Source organism: Arachis stenosperma, chromosome 9, assembly GCF_014773155.1.
Source record: "Arachis stenosperma cultivar V10309 chromosome 9, arast.V10309.gnm1.PFL2, whole genome shotgun sequence".
Taxonomy (NCBI): Eukaryota; Viridiplantae; Streptophyta; class Magnoliopsida; order Fabales; family Fabaceae; genus Arachis; species Arachis stenosperma.
In genome coordinates this window covers 154,542,310-154,562,784 of record NC_080385.1, presented here as the reverse complement: position 1 = coordinate 154,562,784, position 20,475 = coordinate 154,542,310, and the positions used below count along the sequence as shown (strand labels likewise).

At 31.6% G+C, this 20,475-nt stretch overlaps 3 protein-coding genes across 3 annotated transcripts; 1 reads left to right on the top strand and 2 right to left on the bottom strand.

Annotated features, from left to right (window-relative positions):
- The first annotated feature begins 1,533 nt into the window (after positions 1 to 1,533).
- On the top strand, positions 1,534 to 4,276 carry LOC130950174 (uncharacterized). Its single transcript, XM_057878709.1, has 3 exons — positions 1,534 to 2,128; positions 2,367 to 3,359; positions 3,453 to 4,276. Exons 1-3 carry the CDS (start codon positions 1,534 to 1,536, stop codon positions 4,274 to 4,276), a joined length of 2,412 nt encoding a protein of 803 aa, XP_057734692.1.
- A 564-nt stretch (positions 4,277 to 4,840) lies between these two features.
- Positions 4,841 to 6,067, bottom strand: LOC130950173 (serine/threonine-protein phosphatase 7 long form homolog). Its single transcript, XM_057878708.1, has 4 exons — positions 5,361 to 6,067; positions 5,196 to 5,286; positions 4,957 to 5,075; positions 4,841 to 4,847 (listed from the first exon to the last, which is right to left on the bottom strand). Exons 1-4 carry the CDS (start codon positions 6,065 to 6,067, stop codon positions 4,841 to 4,843), a joined length of 924 nt encoding a protein of 307 aa, XP_057734691.1.
- Positions 6,068 to 13,698: 7,631 nt separating this feature from the next.
- LOC130948155 (protein FANTASTIC FOUR 3) lies at positions 13,699 to 15,297 on the bottom strand. Its single transcript, XM_057876873.1, has one exon. It carries the CDS (start codon positions 15,061 to 15,063, stop codon positions 14,083 to 14,085), a length of 981 nt encoding a protein of 326 aa, XP_057732856.1. The 5' UTR covers positions 15,064 to 15,297; the 3' UTR covers positions 13,699 to 14,082.
- Between the last annotated feature and the right edge of the window lie 5,178 nt (positions 15,298 to 20,475).

The following is a 20,475-nucleotide window of genomic DNA, read 5'->3' as shown; positions in this document are numbered from 1 at the left end:
CTTCTTCTAGACCTTTCTTATTTCTGAAGCAGAGAAGCTAGAAAACACATCTGTTTCTCTCCCTAAAATTCCTCTCATTGTTCTTCATTTCATTCATCACTTTCACAAGTAAAAACTGGCATTCGGGTGTTCCACCAGAACACTCGACAACCATTAATCAGTCCCTGTTTACTTTAAACAAAGCTCATTCATCTTCTTGTGACATTAGTGGATGTCTCAACACTTGTTCTCCACCTCTATTTCTCATCATTAGTTCTTGTATTGCTTATTTGTCATTAATATAAGTATTTTTCTCACAAGTATACTTATCTTGAATCTCTCATTTTAACCAATTTTTTTACACTTAATCTATTTTTCACAAAACTCACCCGAATTAACCACTAAATTCCTTCGATATCCTATCAATTGTTATATTAATATTCTCAGAATATAATAATATTCTAATATTTTTAACTATTAATTTTAATTAATATATATTATATATTTTATATAATTAAAATTATTAAAATATTAATATTCTTAGAATATCTAAAATTCTTTTATATTGTATTAATTTATTCTTAATTATAAAAGTTCATAAACTAATTTTTAAAATTAAGATACACTATTAAGTATTAAGTCTCTCCGATATTTCTATTAATTATTATGCTAATAGTTTTAGAATATAACAGTATTATAATAATTTTAACTGTATTTTAATTTTAATTAATATATATTATATATATTTTTATAATTAAAATTAACCATTAAAATTATTAAGACATTAATATTTTTAGAATATTTAAAATTTTTTATATTATATTAATTTATTCTCTGTAATAAAAATTAAATATGGATCATTTCATCCGACTAAAGAAAAACACTACTCCCAAAATCGGGCTAATTTTTATCGATATGGAACCTACATGTGAGCTTTTCTCAGATATGGAAGTATGGGGGAATACACGCATATGTGGGATAGCTTTCTGACAGTGTGAGGGTGGAGAAATCGGACAGTGCGTTTTGTTTGAAAACTAATCAGCACATGAAATCGTACCGTGCGATTTGTTTGATAAGGAGAAATGAAATTTTATGCTACATGAAATCGCACCGTGCGATTTGTATGATAAGGAGAAATGAAATTTTCTGCTACTGTAAATCGCACCATCCGTTTAAAGTTTGGTTTGTTACAACGGCACAACAAGTCGCATGGTGCGAGTTCCATGGCTTGGATATTGATAAGAACTCGCACCCTCCGTTTTGAGTGGGGATGAAGTTTATTCCAGGAACTTGAAGAGGAAATCGCACGGTGCGATTTGAGTTGTAAATATTTTTTTGAGTCATGTTAACCTAGTCGATGGGTGCGAGTTCGATAAAGTGGTCCATATAAAAGCACGAAGTAAGGAAGTAGGTCACTCGCGTCTTCTTCTTCCCCAACTTGAACGGCTGCATATTCTTCTGTTTCTTCTTTCTCGTTTCCTTATTATCTGGTGATTCAAAGTTGAAATCTAGTAGCCAAATCTATCTTCTTTTCTTTTTATATGTTTGAGAGAGATGAGTGACCGAGTGTTATTAAAGGTGTATTATTTTGGTCAGATTTTACTACAAACTTCGGAAGGAGTAAAATTTATATGTGAAAAACTCTTAGATGTTGTTATTCCTTTTATCATCTCATTTGAAGAGCTGAAAGGGGTGATTTGTGAAAAGATTGATTCTGAGAGAGCAAAAAAGATATCATGTATTCTATACAGATATCCCATACAGGTATTTGGTGGATTCGTCCAGTATCAAACCAGATATGTGACGGACGAAGCGAGCATGCAAGAGATGTTTTCAATGTATATTGAAAACCGGGCTCAGATCTCCTTCATCGAGTTGTATGTTGAGTTTGAACAATCTGAGGCCGACCGAAATATTCTACGAGAAGATTATAATAGTGACAGTGAAGAAGAGTTCGAAAGTAACTACCAGTTTGTTGGTCCAGATGGAGATGGAGTTGAAGATCAAGGTGACGGAGCTACGGCGCCAGATGTAACAGAGGTGGCAAATGCACTCGCAAACGATGAGCCGTTTGAGGAGCCATCATTCATGCGAGTTTTGGATTTGGAAGCCATGCATGTTCCGGAGTTTCCGGGATATATGACTGCAGGTACATAAAATTTACATGAGTTTGTAAATATCATTCGCAGTTAACGGTTCAAATCCAGTGAACCGGACCGGTTAAGTTCCGGTTCATGTCGTGTGACGGTCGAACCGGCCTGTCTGGTCTAATTTTTACATGAATTGCTGGTGTTTTTGTTTTAATTAGAGTGACATAATAAGGTGTTGTCAGATTTGTAATATATGTCTCTTTATTTGATTTTTCCTATGGTGGTTGTCAAATGCAGAGATTCCTATTGTCGCAGATGGTGAGTTTGCCGTTGGTATGGAGTTCGGTTCGAGGGAAGCTGTTATTAAGGCGATAAAAGAGTATACCATACGACGAAGTGTAGACTACCGGGTGTATGAGTCTGAGCCGTTGACATTTTATGCCAAGTGTACGCAGTACGGATCAGGGTGTGATTGGCTTATCAGGGTTAGCATGATCAGCAGGAAGTACTGTTGGGTTATAAGGAGGTATAATGGTAGTCACACATGTACCCGAGCCACGATTTCACAAGATCATTCGAAGCTGGATTCTCTCACAATTGCAGAAGCGATAAAGCCATTGGTTGAGGCGGACCCCTCCTTAAAGGTAAAGTCGGTTATAGCAGAAGTGCAATCGAAGTTTAACTACACCATTAGTTATCGGAAAGCATGGCTGGCTAAGCAAAGGGCAGTAGAAAAAATATTTGGAGGTTGGGAAGCATCGTATGAAGCGTTGCCTATATGGTTTGAGGCCATGTGTCATAGGGAGCCGTCAGCTGTTGTCCATTTTGAGACTATGCCTGCTTATCAAGGCGATGAATTGGTGGGTGATATTCGAGTACTGCATCGAGTATTTTGGAGTTATTACCTCTGTATTAGGGCATTCAGACATTGTAAACCAGTTGTCCAGGTGGATGGGACTCACTTGTATGGAAAGTATAAGGGTTGTCTGCTAGTGGCAGTTTCACAAGATGGCAACAACAATATTGTCCCAATTGCGTTTGCTGTTGTGGAGGGAGAGACTTCTGATGCATGGCACTTTTTCCTAAGTAACCTTCGTCAACATGTTGTCACTCGGGATGGTATTGGTCTAATATCCGACCGACACGAATCCATCAATGCAGCTGTGGAACGCAGTAATGGAGCTTGGTCACCTCCTAGAGCTTTTCATATGTTTTGCATCAGGCATATTGAGTCAAACTTTCTGCGGAAATTCAAGGCACCGTACCTCCAAAAATTGGTCGTCAACATTGGTAACCATTTACTAAATTTAGTTATGTTATTAATAGATTTAACCATCACGCGATTTCTTTCGACAGCTATTTTTTTTTTTTGCTTTCCTCCAGGATATTCAAGGACGGTGCGGGAGTACGAACTGCGTTACCAGCGATTACGGGAACGGGGCGAAGCGTATACAGACTGGTTAAACCGAATTCCTTGCGAACAGTATGCATTGGCATTTGATGGTGGATACCGATGGGGTCACATGACGACGAATCTTGTGGAATGCATCAATTCAGTGTTGAAGGGTGCACGCAATCTGCCAATAACTGCTCTTGTGAAGGCAACATTCTACAGGCTAAACGAGTTGTTCACCCGAAAAAGAGCAGAGGCAGAAGCGCGGATTAGTGCTGGCCATGTGTTCTCTGATGTCGTGACCTCGAAGTTGCATGCAAACCAGCTTGCATCGGGAAATATTCAGGTCAGTTGCTTTGACCGCCTGAATGAGGTCTTTGAGGTGCGTGAGATGCCAAGTGGAATGGAGTTTGCAGTTGATCTACGAGGACTTCGATGTGACTGCGGTGAGTTCCAGGTGGATCGGATCCCTTGCAGACATGTGTTCGCTTGTTGTGCCAACCAACGACTGGATTGGAAACTATATGTCCATGATGTGTATAAGATGGACCAAATTCGGCGGGTGTACCGAGCAAGGTTTAGGCCACTAGGTAATCCTACAACATGGCCAGCTTACAATGGACCTCGGTTCGTACCGAATCCGTACCTTAGACGCGTCACGAAAGGTCGCCCCAAGATGACTCGCTTCTTAAATGAGATGGACACGCGAATATTACGTCGTCCTAGGCGATGTAGGCTATGTGGAGCTGAGGGACATAGTCGTAGCAGATGCCGTCAGTCATCTGGTGCAAATGCCGGCGGAAATACTCAGTAGGTTCACAGTCTCAGATGATATGATATGCGTAGCATTATGTAGCATGGCATAAGTTGACAATGTGATTTAAATTGACCTGATATATCTAACATTGTATAATATCACTCGGAAACTCGTATTTATGTAACATTGCATGACGTTTTTATTTTGCTTTTATCCTCAATTAGTAACTATTTTTAACTTATAATAATTTGTTAAGTAATTAATATGTATTATATCAATATCTACTACAAGTATTTATTAATATGTATTATTTATTAATATCTACTACTTAGCAACACCAAATATATAACACCTGTAGCATGTTAAAATATGATCTCAACTGTCCAATTGAGGTATATTGACATATTATCTGTTATAATAAGATAGTGAGCTCATAGGAAACATCATGACACAGTCCACATAAAATATATTTCATAATAAATTCATGAATACTCTAAAGGTACAATAGATAAATACAAAGTCGACATGATTAAAACTTAAATAAATACATTAGCACCTAATGTCCAAAACATACAAATCTGGCTAAACAAAGTCGACATGCTTAAAACTTAAATAAATACATTAGTACCTAATGTCCAAAACATACAAATTATTCTAAACAAAGTCGACATGCTTAAAACTTAAATAAATACAATACACCACAACTACTTTCTAATTGACCACTTTACATCGTTCACCAATTTCTTGCATTTCTTGGCCACCTTTTTGAAGCGCTCCACACAACCGAGTGCATATAGATTTCAGCAGGAATTATGTTAGGATCCACGCGATCCACAGCATACGCAACCCAGACAAACTGAAAAAAAAATAAAGGAAATTCATGACTACGCTCCACATAACAGTCACATTAACAATGGTTCATAAGATTTACACAGGCCCTAAATAGGAAACTAATACTACTTTAATGAAAACTCACCTCGCCTTCCTGAAGTTGATCAAAGGCCTTCCTAAAGTCAGCTAGCTTCATATATCTATATCGTCGGTCACCGCGCTCCCAGTTCCGCCACCTTATACGATACATTTAATGTTGACAACTGAGTTATAAATATAAATAAAGTGGTACATTTAATAATTATATTACCTGTTTGCTAGCGGAAAACTGCGGGGCTCCCTAGGAACCGGCGATAGATATGGCAGCCGGATCCAAGCCCAACCGAGAAGAAGTGTTAGTGGGCCATCTATGCCTTTACAGTCAACTCGAGATGCCCGGCATAATGCCCTATAGAGGTGTGCTAGGCATGCAGATCCCCAACTGTATTGTATAATACTACCAAATTCACGTAGCAATGGAAGAAACTTCCAGTGCACACCTGCGCCTGATTTATCCCCAAACAAGATCGTCCCGATAAGCAACATAATGTGGCATTTGACATACCTCTGTATACCAACTTCATCAGTCAAGGGTAAATTTTCTTTAAGGTCCCGCAGCCAAGTCAATTTAATGCAACTGCCTCTACACTCCGACTTACGCGGTGCAACTCCGAATTGATGCAAACACTCAGCCTCCAACGCTTCGAAACTACTCAATGTCATCCCTGTAACTGGAAGTCCGTCCGTTGGAAGACCAAGTATTAGAGCAACGTCTTCAAGAGTGACGGCACATTCACCAATGGGAAGGTGAAACGTATGTGTGTCGGGGTGCCACCTCTCGATTAAAGCATTCACCAATGCCTTTTGACATTGGACTACCCCAATCTGTGATGCATGGTAAAAGCCAGTAAGTCGTAGATGCTCCTCTACCCTATCATTGTACCGATCCGGAGGAACAGGATGCTCACATGTCAACATTCTTAACTTCTGCAAAGTTCATAACAAAGTATTACTCAACTTCTTAACACTTACTAGCTTACTACTAAAATAAAAATATTTTTTACCACAACAACTATTAATAATAATGATAACTAATACATAAATACCTAATCAAATCTCTCTACAATAACACATTTATCTTGAATAATATGTAATAATACCCACTAACTACATATACCATTAGTTAACTAAAGATATTTGACTGAATTATAAAAAACATTGATAACAATCACTCTATGCCTAAATTCTTTTTGGAACATCATTCATACTAACTAATTAATAGTTTCCCAAACTAAGACTAACTCACAACAACAATAACATTTACCTTCATTCATTACAATATACCTAGTTAATAATTTAAAAAAATTATAAAAATTAAACCTATTTTCAATATTAATTACAATTATAACCGTTGGGGCTCCAATTTTTTTAATTTCCTTATATTTATATTTAAACATAACTATAATAATACAAAACATTCAAAATTCACAAACAAAATTTCCGTGCTCTATAAAACGTCCCAAACTTACTAAATAATAAGAATAATTTCACTAACAATAATACTTAAATTCTAAAAATTAATTCAAAAAATTCTAAAAATCTTAAAAAATACATATAAATGCTAAAAAATAGTAATAATCATTCTATCCTATGGATACTTCTAATTTGCACTTCTAATAACAACAATCATAACAAATAAATATTTTACATTAATACTTTTAAATAAAAAAATTTAAAAACCTTAAAAAAAAAAACTTACATAATCAGAGTGACTGAGATAATGCATAATATGAAGCTCAGGTCGATCAACATCTCTAGTTTTATTTTTTTTTGGCATTCTTTCATGTATTGAAACATGCAGAAATGAGAGGAGGAAGATGAACAGCAATGGGGGCTTCAGGTTTGAAAATGAAAGTTGGGAGAGTGATGTTTCGGATGGTGAGAGGAGTTAATGCATGAGTGAGGGTATGGTATAAGGGCACCGAATTGGGGTGACTCCTGCTACGCAACACGTGTCCTTGGGGGTGGCAATCGCACGGTGAGTGTCCTGGGACGGAACTCGGACGGTGCGTTTTGCAATGTGAAACTCGCACGGTGCGAGTTGGGTGCTTACTGACACCACACTCTCGTTATTCCCCTCCCTCCCCCATAACGTCGTCTAACTCAACTACGGGTACCATATTGAAATTAAAAAAGCGCCAAAATCGTCACGCAGTAGTCTAGTAAAAAAAAAAAAACATTTTAGAAAATCTAACAAGAGCATAAGAGGAACCCACCATAGACCTAAAAGTAAATATTAGTAAAAAGAAAATTATTATCCATATATCTGCAAGAAAACCGAGGAAAAGTAAGCAATAAGGTCAATGTGGCAGCGTTAAAAGTTAAAAGAGAGTCCAACTAGTTGAGAGAAAGTAATGATGACGAATGCAGGACACTAGAAATAAAATCTTAAATTTTGGGGTCCATTCATATCAACCTGTCTGATTTGGAATCTTAAATTGATTGGATACCATCACTCCACGTACAAATCCCTTTCTCAATTTCAATTCAATCAAAACATGACCATTTTTATTATTTTCTCCTAAATATTATTATGTGTATTAGACTATTAGCTAACATTTATAGCAACCAACGTAACGTTTATGTTTATAAACTTGTTGCTTATTAGGCCTTATTATTACTGTACAAATATACAAAACTGACCATAACTCGTTATTAGCTCTGTACTTAACTAAACAAAATAAGCTACATAATTAAGATTAGTTAATTATGATATATACTAAGATATAGTTGCATACTTGCATTAGTTGGAAGCTACTTAATTAAGTGTATGATACACATAATAGGCACAAGATCATATTTGGTACGGCTTAGCTTGTTAAACTATGATATATAATTCATTTTGACTTTTATAATAATATAAATCAACTTACAAAGGTATATTTTTATTGTTTTAAAGATTTAAATTCAAAATTTATTAACTAAAATACTAAATATTTATCATCTTGGGTAATTTCATATTTATTATTATAATATATATTGATATTAATTTCTCAGAATATTTCTTATTTCAACAAGCTAAGAAAATAATTAATTTATTGTAGATCTGAAATTCATTTAAGAGTTTGTTGTTAGTTAATAAATTGACGAAATTTAAACTTTATTTTAGACGAACGAATAAGTTGACTACTCGACCAATTGAAGTTAGTTATCATTATATATATTTAATTTGTAAAAAATAAATAAAAACGCGTTAGTAACGGCAATTAGCTATAAAGAAACATACTTTAATGATAGAGACAATAAATCATGACGAGTTTAGGAATTTTATGAGAGGAACATGTTAGAAGTATTGATGTAATGGCGCATATGTCGGTTGAATAATGAAGAAGTAATAGTACATGTTTGCACATGAGAAATTAAAGATGGAGAGTACGGATGAAATTAAAAGGAGCAATAATACCTAATAAACATACAAGACCTCTATCACTATATATGCATATGCCTCACCCACACATCCTTTCTCTACTCATTATCCTCACCTTTTTTTCTTTTATTTATTTACCTAACAAGATGATGAGGAAGTGAAGGATTAATTAGTTTTCATTATTGGATCACACACAATAAAATTTAGAATATACTTGTTGCACATTATTTGGAAACATTCACAACTTGGTGGTGTGTGTCTATGGAATGAATAAGATATATCGAAATTTAAAATGACAAAAAAAAAAGCTTTTAATATGATGCAAGAGTTTAATTTTGCCGTAACGTTAGAGAAACAAAAAAAATAATGTTATATATTCAATTTTTTGGTTAATTAAATTTAATTAAATTGGTATAATATCAATAAAAATTAATTATGGATATTATTATTCTAAGTTTTATTGTTTAATTTGATTAGACTTGGTTCATAAAAAAATTTTAAAAATACTATTTGTATATTAAAATTAGTTACTAAAATCAGTCACTAATGTATTTGTGTATAAACACATGTATAGTTTAATTTATTTTTAATATGTATTTTATATTAATGGCTGACTTTAGTAGCTGATTTTAGTATACATATAGAATAACTCAAAAAAATTTATATGTGTAATATTATTCTTTAAAACAGTCAAAATTTATCTTATTTAATATCATTAATTGTTACAATACTTAAAAAATATTAAATAAAATAAATTCTAATTATTTTTTATTAATTTATTTTAATTACCAAATATTTTCGTTAAATCTTGATAGGGTAAAACTAATATTAATGTATCACATTAATAAATTCTTATCTTAAATATTGAATAGATTACATTATCAGACAAAGAAAAAGAAAGAAAGAAAAAGACAATCTCAAATCATATTGCTTACAAATATCAGCAGAAAAAATTCTAAACAGTACCAAGTTTGCTCCAACGAAGTTCAAATATTCAAGAAAGGATTGGTTTAGATTTTGTTTCAGAGTTACATATCTAGTGGACCCCGAAATCGGAACATTATTTATACGAATCCTTTAATTATTTCAAGGGTTTGTCATAGCATACAGTTCCAAAATGGAACTGTAACATGTTACTTTGAATTATCACCAAAAAAAGGATAAGATCTACTCGTGCAAAGACACAAGCTAGGATAGTCACCTTTTGATGAGAATGATATCAAAAATACTATTCATAGGTCAAAATCAATCTCTAAAATCAGCTACCAATATATTTATATATAAATACATGTGCAGTTTAATTTATTTTTAACGTGTATTTATATTTTAATATATATTTTATACTGATAACTAAGTTTAATCTACACGCAGCACAGTCGAAAGATCGAACATATTAGATTTTAAAAAATAAATAAAAATAGTTTGATTTTTTTATTGAAGAGACCGTACAAACTGAAGAGAATTGCCACTCATGATGAACCAAATCTTGTTGTGATCAGTGCACTTTTTTGTTTAGGGTGAAAATGGCACACCCAAAGAAAGGTACGAAACCCTAATTCATATGCCACCCAAGTATGGTTGGGTTCAACTTTTCTTCTTCTTTTTTTTTTTTTATCTCTTTAATTATGTTCAACTAATAACTACTAAAGGGCTTCCAGCATTTGCTTAATATAGATGTAACTACCAAAATGTTCCATGTTAAAAGCACAAAGCCACTAAAAGGAAAAAAGGGTAAGAAAAAGCAAGAAAGTAAAGAACAAATTGTGGAAGAAAAAGAAATATATGTTTCAAAGTGCACCAAAACCTCTCTTAAAAGTGCCATGTTTTGTCACATGATTTAACTTATTTTCTCTTCTTGCTGATTTTTCTGGAAAAAATATTTATTAGTTCTGTTGGATTATATATAGAGTGATGATGACTTGGATTATAATTCGAAAAGAATGCAATTTTTTTATTGAGAACGAAAAAGGGTGTAGCTTAAGTGTTAAGAAAAAGTATATATAGTTTCTATCTATATAGGAAATTTCTATAACTATACCATTTCTTTTGTCTGGACAAAGTGCTTGGAAGTATAAATATAGTATGTAAAATTTTACATATACGTCACAAAAGAATTATGTAAAGAGAAAGTCTAGGGAGCCAATAGTCTAAGCATACAATGTGTACAATGGAGGTTTAGGAAGTATTAGAGATATGACCATTAGTGTTACATTGTTCTATCAGGTTACGCTTTTGGGATGAGTGGTTTCAGTTATGGTATTAGTGTTTTGGATCCAAAAGGTCAAGAGTTCGATTCTTGGTGAACTCCAAAAATAGTTTAATTTTTTATTGAGATGTTTATTATCCTTGGTATCCAGATGGTTATCCTTGGTATCCGGATGGTTATTCTAGATAGTATGGTGATGTTCATTTTATTCATGGATCAAAGATTTAGTCCATTGTACACATTGTATATTTAGTCCATTGGCTCCCTAGCACTACTCTTATGTAAATACCACTAAAACAGAATTTAAGTGGTAATAGCATTATGATTATTACTTTTTATCCAATAATTATATATTTATTATTATTAGTAATGAATTATAACTTAAATGGCATATCTTTTCATATTTACTTAAGAAGTTGTGGGTTTGAGTTTCATTTTTAACTTCAGAAAAAAAATATATTCATAAATTTTTTAGTTAGTGATTGTTAAAAATAAAATAAATTATCATTAAATTATTTTTTCTTATAACATATTGTTCATACTCTGACCCGAAATAAACATAGGTCAGGCCCAATCCAAAAAGTTGGTTCTCATTGACTATCTGATCTTCACTAAGAAGTCGGGGTTGACACTAACAAGCAGTCAGCACTTATCCAAGTGAATAATTGCCTCCTTAAATCTCTCACCCACTTTTAGAAGAGAGATCTCAACAACTCTAAGATAAAGGGACGGTAATCTACCATCAAAAGTGGAACTATTTCAGCGGTAATTATTAGTTCCTTCATTATAAATATACTGACACTTCAAGTAAACTTAAGTTTCAATACATTCAAAACTTACTTATTCCCTTGTTGACTTAGGTATCAGAGTATCTTTACATGCAATTCGGACGGAGGCTCCCAGACAGTAACAGCTCGGAGACCAGTTTCCTTCAACGTTTAAACCTTTCATTCAAACTCAATCATCTAGTTCTAGATAAGTCCCGAAACATACATTAGTCAGTAATTATTTTTATTATTATTAAAAATAAAATAAATTATCATTAAATTATTTTTTTTTATAACATACATTAGTAAAAACTCACATAAAATTATTTTTAAAAATGATAATAGAAAAATATTAAATAATAATTTAATTAAACATATTAATTTATTTATCATTCTCCCGTAACCCGTATTGTCTTTATGCGATAAAAATTTACTAGTTAAACAATTAAATGAGGGTGACGATCGACGCAATATATCCTTACTTATATATTGACATTATCCTTGAGATCTCTAATCGATCCCAATAACAATCTTCTTTCATATATATATTTTCCCCGGGAAAAAAAGATTATTCTTTCTAATTAATGACGTGATGATTTTGCATGCAATGGAACAGAACGAAGACTACTTTTTATATATATTCATCAACTTGTTTTGTAATATATACTTTGGCATGTTTATTAGTGAATTTTCACATAAGAAAACGACTGATGTATGATGACAACATACATCTGAATATCTGATAATGCCATACATTATTATTTGGGAGTGACACACACACACAACCACATTGGGTTTATGTTGGGCTTGGCTTTTTATGAGTTTAATTTGAGTCAAAATAATTAATGATTTTATTGAGATCAGAGTTGGGTTTAAAAGATTATTACCTAATAACTATGTATAGCCTGTATATAAGAGTGAAGTAGTATATATATGATGCAATAATTGAAAGTATTGTTGTATTTAATAATAATAGTGAATAATACTGGATATTTAGTAGTCTTATAATACAGCATGGATCTTTCTTCATGACATCCATTTGCAATTTTTCGTTGACAATTATGCAACAATAGTCTAGGGTTTTTCTACTTATTTGAGCGATTAATTATTTTTTGAGAAACTCATTTGAAGAAATTTATCTTTAGAGTACTTCTATTAGCTACTTATAAACCCTTTATTATTTCAACACAAACTCCCAAGCATACAAGACCTCATTTACTAAACTTGTGTTTGTTTCAATCTTTATTTTCTCTTCCCCCACCTTGATGGTCAAGTTCTATCAAAAGAGAGAGAAAAAAAATCACCTATCACTTTAATATATTATGTTATATCATACCAACTTTAAATCAACCAAAAATGAAACAACTTAATTAATTATAAATATAGTAATTAGTTTTATTTATTTATAATTTAAAATATTAGTTATTAAATATTTCACCATATTTAAGATACGTTCAGTATCATTACAACATGAATCACAGAAATTGTTTTAATTAGCTTCTGCTTTTTTCACTATTCTTCTCTCTTCAAATGCCTAAAATATGATAAATAAAAAAACAGATTCAGAACCATCCAATTTATAAATAAAAAAAACATCCTAATGTCTTGCATAAACACCATCCATAGAGATTTTGAATTCATCCAGAGACATTTGATTGATTTTTGGCTGAAACCAGATTCCCTAACATTATTATTGTAATAATAACAAGAAAGTTCTACTACCTGTTTGATATTTTCTTGAATTTTAAGTGAATTTAGTAACTTTATTATTTGGCATTTATTAGTTTGAATTGTTTTTATAAGATTTGCCTAATATAGTGACATTCATACCCACTCTGCACCAACCTGAGTCACTTTCAACATCAATGTGAACTAGTAGCCACCCTGGTCCCCTCATTCTCCACCGCGTCTACCCATGCTTTCTATCAATCTCTCATAAATCAACCCTACCTATGAAACACAATATCACTATTGTTTTTAATGCAGTAAGGGTATAATTTTCTAATTATATACATAATAATATTTTATTCTCTTATATTTTTTATAATGCTACTCACATTTTTATGTCATACTTGTTTGTTGTTTCAAAATAGGAGAGATAAATGAATAAATTTGATGTAAAAAAAATTCAAATAATAATAAGAAAAAGTTTAAGAATTAACACTTTTATTAAAATTTAACTATATTATTGAATAAAATCTCACACCATTAAAAACATTAATAATAACTAATTAATAACTACAAATCACAAAATTTTCTATCGCTCTTCAAATAATAATATTACTAACAGTGTTAAAGGAAACAAAACTAATTTCTAGAATGAGAAGGAAGGCATGCAAAACGTGCCTTAACATGAAACCAATAAAAACTACTTTCGGCTATTGAATGATCGAATAACCTTACAGACATGGCACCATCCACCCTTCACTCTGTCTCTGTTATTACTATCGAGGAGTAACCATAATAACTACCCACCCCAAACCATAGTTTATGGTGGGAAAAAAAGCCATGAGGGACGGATAATAATCCATTAAAAAAAAAAAGAAAAAAGAAGAAAATTTATTGATACATGCAGAGATATTAATTAGGTTTTTCAGGAAGTAGCCACCCAAAATGGCTCAGACCAATTAGTTAGCATCAACAATGATTCATTGTTATTATGGTTTTCATGTTCACACCCTTCTTTGCATGTTCTCGGCATCTCAATAATCCTCTTCTCCTCACATGCAAAGTACTCTTCTTCTTCTTCTTCTTCTTCTTCTTCTTCATCCTCTGTTTCTTCTTCTTCTTCTACTTCTTCTTCTTCTTCTTCTTCCTCATTGGTGGTTGGTTCATTTTCATGTTTGTGTTGCGGGTCAAAGCTGGGATTGTGAATTTTCAAAAGGGAAAGGCGAAGGCGGCCATGGCTCCTGTGAGCTTGAAAGCACGAGGGAGTTGGTGGGACCTTTGTGACTTCAATCACCAACCGCCCATCCTCACGGTGGGGCCTCACAAGCAGAGATTCCGATCCTCTCATCGTTGTCAAAGGTGGTGGAAAATTCGCCGTTTTCGCTTTCTTATTCTTCCTAGCCGTACAACATTGACGACTTGCCTCGTACTGTCGCTGTTGTTGCTCCCCTGTCTCCAAATTCCCGCCACCGGAACCGGAAGAGATGACGTCATCAATGCCGTTTTCTCCAATGTCAGTGCCGCTTTCGTTCCCTAAGTTCTCAGTGCACAGCTCCAAGCTCTTTGGGCTGAGAACCATAGAAGAACGCTTCTGTTGCGGATGAACATAGATTGCTTCTTCTTTTTCATCTTTCTCTGTTGCTCTCTTGTTCGTTCCCTGAGATATCGCTTCCAGGAAGCTCCAACCAATCTTCTTGTTTTCTTCTTCTTCTTCTTGATGATTCTGGTATTGAGTTTTGATGTTTGAATCCCAGAAGCAGGATTTGAAGGAGAAATCAATGGGTTGAGGAGGAAGAGGAGGAGGGAGAGGTTTTGTTGAGGAAGGTAACCTCAACCTGAGTGTTCTTGACTCCACAATCTGGGACTCAAGGTGCGACTGCAATCCTCGGCATACAATTGCAGCCATGGCTGTATGTGGAAGCTAAGCTAGAGAAGAAGAATAGAATAGAATAGAAGAGATATTCGTTGTTCAAAGCTTAAAGCAAGAAACAGAGTAGTGTGCTCTGTTTCTGTACGGATGAAGAGAATAGAGATTTTTTTTTTTTAGGGTTCTAGAATGTTAGACAAATTAAATGGGTTATGTGTGTTATAGAGAGAAAGAAGAGAATGTATGTGAGAGGCAATGGGATGAGAAGTGTTGAAGCGAGTTGGAACTGAATTTGTAGTCTCAAAAAGTGCTTGTGCCACGTCATCTAGGTACCAAAAGGGGGCCTTTTAACCAACTTGGAATTATACAGTATAATTCAAGAGCAATGCTAAGGGGCCAGCAATTTTTGTGATTGTTAGCCATCAACTAGCCATCAATGATGATTTGATGGTGTGAGATTGGTGTGAAATTTCATCCAATGGCTCACCTTCCTCTGCTGGTTACATGCTGGCCAAAATTCAATAAAACTGCTGGCCCCTAAACTTTCCCATAATTCAATTCTTAATTAGTCCACACATCACCCAACATAAATATTTCCTTTTTATGCAATTGTTACTGTAAGCATCTACCACTGCCTCTAAAGTATCGTATCGGTACAAATGTATTTTTTTAGCATAATTAGGTTATAAGATATTTAAAATGAATTGTGAAGTTGTGATATAGGAATTTTATTTTTAAGTTTTATTTTTATGAAAAAGTACGAGAAGCTAATAAAATATTTGTACAATGTGAACAATAAAGATTTATGGAGTATTAGAGATATAACCATTAGTGTTATCTTTTTATATCAGTTAAAACTTTTGGGATGAATGATATCATGACATGGTATTAGAACGCTAAATCTAAAAGGTCAAGCGTTCGATCTTTGGTGAACCCCAAAATCAGTTTAAGCGCCCATTCTACAAATAGTCCATTATCTTCCTAGCGGAACTCATGCTAAATTATTCTATTCTATATGCAGCAGATCAAAGCTTACGTATATTCATTTTAAGATATATTTTTTCTCTTAATCTTTATATTTCTTGACCAATTATTGACTTAATTGTTAAAATTTTTTGTAACTACCACTCTCACTTTGGTTCATAAATTATTGCTAATTGAAAGTCCCCAGCTCATCAAAAATTAACTCAAGTAGTTAATGTTTAACAACAATCGTGCATTATTAGTAAGTTATTTTGGTTTCTTAGCTAATTGCACAGGATAATATTTTCGTGCAGAAATTTGCTTTTTCAGAATCTATATGTAAGAAATAAATCCAGGGTTGTATGTCCACATGTGGAAATCAATATGTAACTGTAAAGGGAGGCTGACACACGGACGGTTTTTATTCTGCTGCAAAATTACCAGCTTTACTATTTCCCTTTTACAAAAGGAAAACTAATGGATTCTCTCAAATATTGCATGAAAGTGAAAGCTTCCCTGTTTACTATATTCAGGACTCTACTCTTGCTTCTAACAACTTTGAATTCAATCCATCAATTTAGGTTATTTGAGTGGTCAGCTTAATCGTCTGTTTAAATAAATGTTGGAGATTCGAATCCTATTTTGTGTATGCAATAATCTGTTGGCAACAACAGACCTTTAAATGAAACTCAGATTCATAATTAATTAATCATTGATTTGTCAAACTAAAAAATACTATAAACAACCAACAAAAGAACAAAAAACTTTGAATTCAGTCATCTATGGTTCTTCTCTCTCTTCATGCTTAAAATAGCTCTCCTAAGTGGCAATAAACTCCTAATTGACACGAATTCTTTTTCATGTGAGAGAAGAGTGTATCTCAAAATAGTGTGATAAGAGAGGTGTTTTACTTTGCTATGGTTAAGATTTATTTTATTTTTCAAACAAACAATCACAAATTCGACGGTCCAATTTGTATTTTCGAAAATAAAAAAATTTTTAATATTAAAATTGGACCGTCCGATTTTTATTTTTAAAAATAAAAAAAATAAAAATACAAATTAGACTCTCCGATTTGTAGTTTATTTTTTTCTTTAAACAAATCGGACCCTCTGATTTATAATTTATTTTTTTCTTTAAACAAATTGAACCCTCTGATTTGAACAAATACCAATAAAAAAACACCATATAAAAAAATTACCTAATCTTCCAATAACAATGTATTACATATATATTTAATCAATATAAAAAAAATTAGCCCCTAATTAAAAATTGTATATTACATGTAAAAATAAATATCAAGTAGGACTTGAAATTCTAAAGCCATTATTTGAAAAGATGAATACTATATAGGTTCCTTTTTATATATATATATATATATATATATAACTTTTATGTACTATCAGTATAAAATATTTTATATAGTCATTTAATTATATTTATTTTTAAATAATAATTCATGTAAATAATGTAAAAATAATTATTTTTATTGCGTAACGTTTAGTAATTAAATATACGAGTAAAATAGTTTTAGTCTCACAATATATCAAAATTAAACTAGATTATGAACTTAATTAAAATGGAGATATATACTAAACAATAAGTTAAAATTGATCTATCACTAACTTCTCTTAAAAAGTTTAGATGATATTCCATATTACGTATGTTACAGAATACAGATCCAAATTTCAAATCTGATTTTCCCTTGATATCTATCTTTTTAGTTCATTTTCACTTTCTTCATGACGACCAACTTTTAATTAGTGCATTTCGTCTTGTACCATTTACCATATATATAGACATGTAGAATAGAGTCAAAGTTTAGGTTGACTGCTATTTCACTAAAAGCAAGTAATTAAAAAGAAGCGAAATATCAGCAATTAATTAAGCAAACAGCCTTTGACAAAAACGGTAACTGCTTAATTGATTTTCTTCTGTATAAACAAAATGATGATGAATAGATATCTATATGGCAGACATAAAATAAAGAACGCAACCTTTTAATAACCAATTTACCGTCATTGTTTATGTCAATGATTTCATAACATGGTAATGGTAATGATGATGGTAATGGTAGTGTTTGGTACATGTTTGAAGGACTTGCTGCTACGTGCATTATTGTGTTTTGAGAAAATCTCTGGCCATAAAAGTAGGATCGATCTTATTATTACAACTTTATTTTCTGCAAAGGGGTTTGAAATTCTTGGATATTCCAACATGAACAAGAGTGAGTCCTACGTGACACGACATGTTCTGTCTTATGGCGTATCAAGATTCAAATAGCTCCATCATAGCGAGAAATTCACTATTTCATGCTCTATCACCTCAAAAGATTACGGACTCTTGTCGGACTCATCGCATTATATATGCAAAATTTTCAAGTGTTTTATTACATTCTTATTTCAATGATTTTTAATAGTTAATTTTAATTATAAAATATATATAAGGACAATTTACTTAAATAAATAAAATAAAAAAAGAATTTATCTTATTATACATTTATAAAAACGAAAATGTAAATGTATTTTTTCATGAATTTATAAAAATCGCTATGCGGATTAGAAGAGAACATAAATCGCTACTGGCGGTTACGGTTTATGTGCATTAGGATCCCAATACACTTAAATTGTGATTGTCAATAACGATTTTCTATAAATTTATAAAAAAATGCATTTACGTCTTTGTTTTAAAAAATGTACAATCAAATAAATTCTTTCTTCGAGTCACCAAAAAAAAAAATTCTTCCTTCACTTTATTTATTTAAATAAATTATCCTATATATAATATATATAATTAAAATTAATAATTAAAATTTACTAAAATATCAATATATCAGTATACTTAAAAATTTATAAAAAATTCAATAATAACAAAAATTGCAGTATAACCTATATATCTAATAAAGAATCTACAAAATTTTGACACTAAAAATAAAATATATATAACATAATAATAAAATAATTTTTATAATAATTTAATACAGTAAAAATAAATTTAATAACATAATATAATAAATAAATATTATTATTATATACTATTTCCAAAGTTTTTAAATTTTGATGAGAGCATTAGCCCCACAATATTATATATACATTATTCGTCCCTAATTTTGTAATTAATACGGATTTTTGTGGTAATAAAAAGCATAATTTACAAAGTTACATATCTGTAAACGTAAATAGATTTTGCAAAGGATAAAGTATATTTAGAATAAGATATGGTAGAGGAATTAAATAATGCGAAAACTACATATTTTATTGTCATTGGTGGCTACGAAAGTTATATAATTTAGACAATATTTAAAAAATATTACTTTAATTTTATCAACACTACTTTTTTATTATTATAAAAGTTATATAATTATCGTGTATATATATATATATATATATATATATATATATATCATAATTAGGTTTACAATTGTTGTATTAGAAAGTGAATTCTTAAGTAGTTAAGAATTAATAAATCTCAAAATGGCTTTTGAAATTAATAATGACCTAAATTTAACTTTGAAGTTTAACTTTAAAATTTATAATAGTCCCTAATAAAATACTTTCTGCATCATTTACTATCAAAAAGATAAGTTAAATTAATTTCTAACACACGCTAGCACTATAATAACTAGTTGATATGGCAAACGACCAGTGACAGAGCTAGATAAAATATTAGAAGATAATCAAAAATATTTACACAATAAAATAAGGTTAAAATAAAATTTTAAGAAGAGATTAAACTAAAATTTACATATAATTTACATATAAAAAATTAAAATTAGGGAAGTCATTGTCCCCTTTTTATATATGTAACTCCGCCCCTGGCAAACGAAACTTTATTTTTATAATTTAGTCTTTTTATCTCTTTATAAACCTCTAATTCTCAACTTTAGAAAAACCCTAATCACCAACTTTAGAACCACAACAATAATAATGAAAAAAGAAAGGAAGCTAACGTAGCTAATAACCATTATTATATTTTAAAGTACTTTAAAAATAATAAACTATGAATAGTTAATAAGTGGTTAATTAGATGAAATTCGAATTTGTGTGCACTACCTACAAATTATTGGCAATTTGGCATAATGAGTCATAAGTCATGTTAAGAATTAAGAGCCAACAGAATTACACTTAACTATATATTATATACCATAAAGTTTACACTTTAAACGGTAAGCTGCAATAAGAGTTCGCCTTTTACTTCCCAAATCGTACGGACATGTTTAAAAGCCATTCGAAAAGGAAATTAGTGATTCTCCACTATGTCATCCTCCTTTATTTTCCCACTGTCGGCTACGATTGACCTTTGAATCTTAAATAATATTTCATGAAGATTAAAGAAAACTTTGCATCTCTTCTCTGAAAAGATTCCCCTGAAATATGTTTAGTATACTAGAAACTTTTTTTTTATCTTTGTAATTAATTATTTTGAAATCCAAAAACATTTCTTAATTGGTAATTAAAATAAACAAACTTATTATTGAAACATTTTGTT

Coding starts and splice junctions, on each gene's coding strand:
- LOC130950174 (XM_057878709.1), top strand. CDS start 1,534: ATGAGTGACCGAGTGTTATTAAAGGTGTATTATTTTGGTCAGATTTTA. Junction 2,129..2,366: donor TCCGGGATATATGACTGCAG/GTACATAAAATT, acceptor TGTCAAATGCAG/AGATTCCTATTGTCGCAGAT. Junction 3,360..3,452: donor AAAATTGGTCGTCAACATTG/GTAACCATTTAC, acceptor GCTTTCCTCCAG/GATATTCAAGGACGGTGCGG.
- LOC130950173 (XM_057878708.1), bottom strand. CDS start 6,067: ATGTTGACATGTGAGCATCCTGTTCCTCCGGATCGGTACAATGATAGG. Junction 5,287..5,360: donor AGTTTTCCGCTAGCAAACAG/GTAATATAATTA, acceptor GTATCGTATAAG/GTGGCGGAACTGGGAGCGCG. Junction 5,076..5,195: donor ATCAACTTCAGGAAGGCGAG/GTGAGTTTTCAT, acceptor TTTTTTTTTCAG/TTTGTCTGGGTTGCGTATGC.
- LOC130948155 (XM_057876873.1), bottom strand. CDS start 15,063: ATGGCTGCAATTGTATGCCGAGGATTGCAGTCGCACCTTGAGTCCCAG.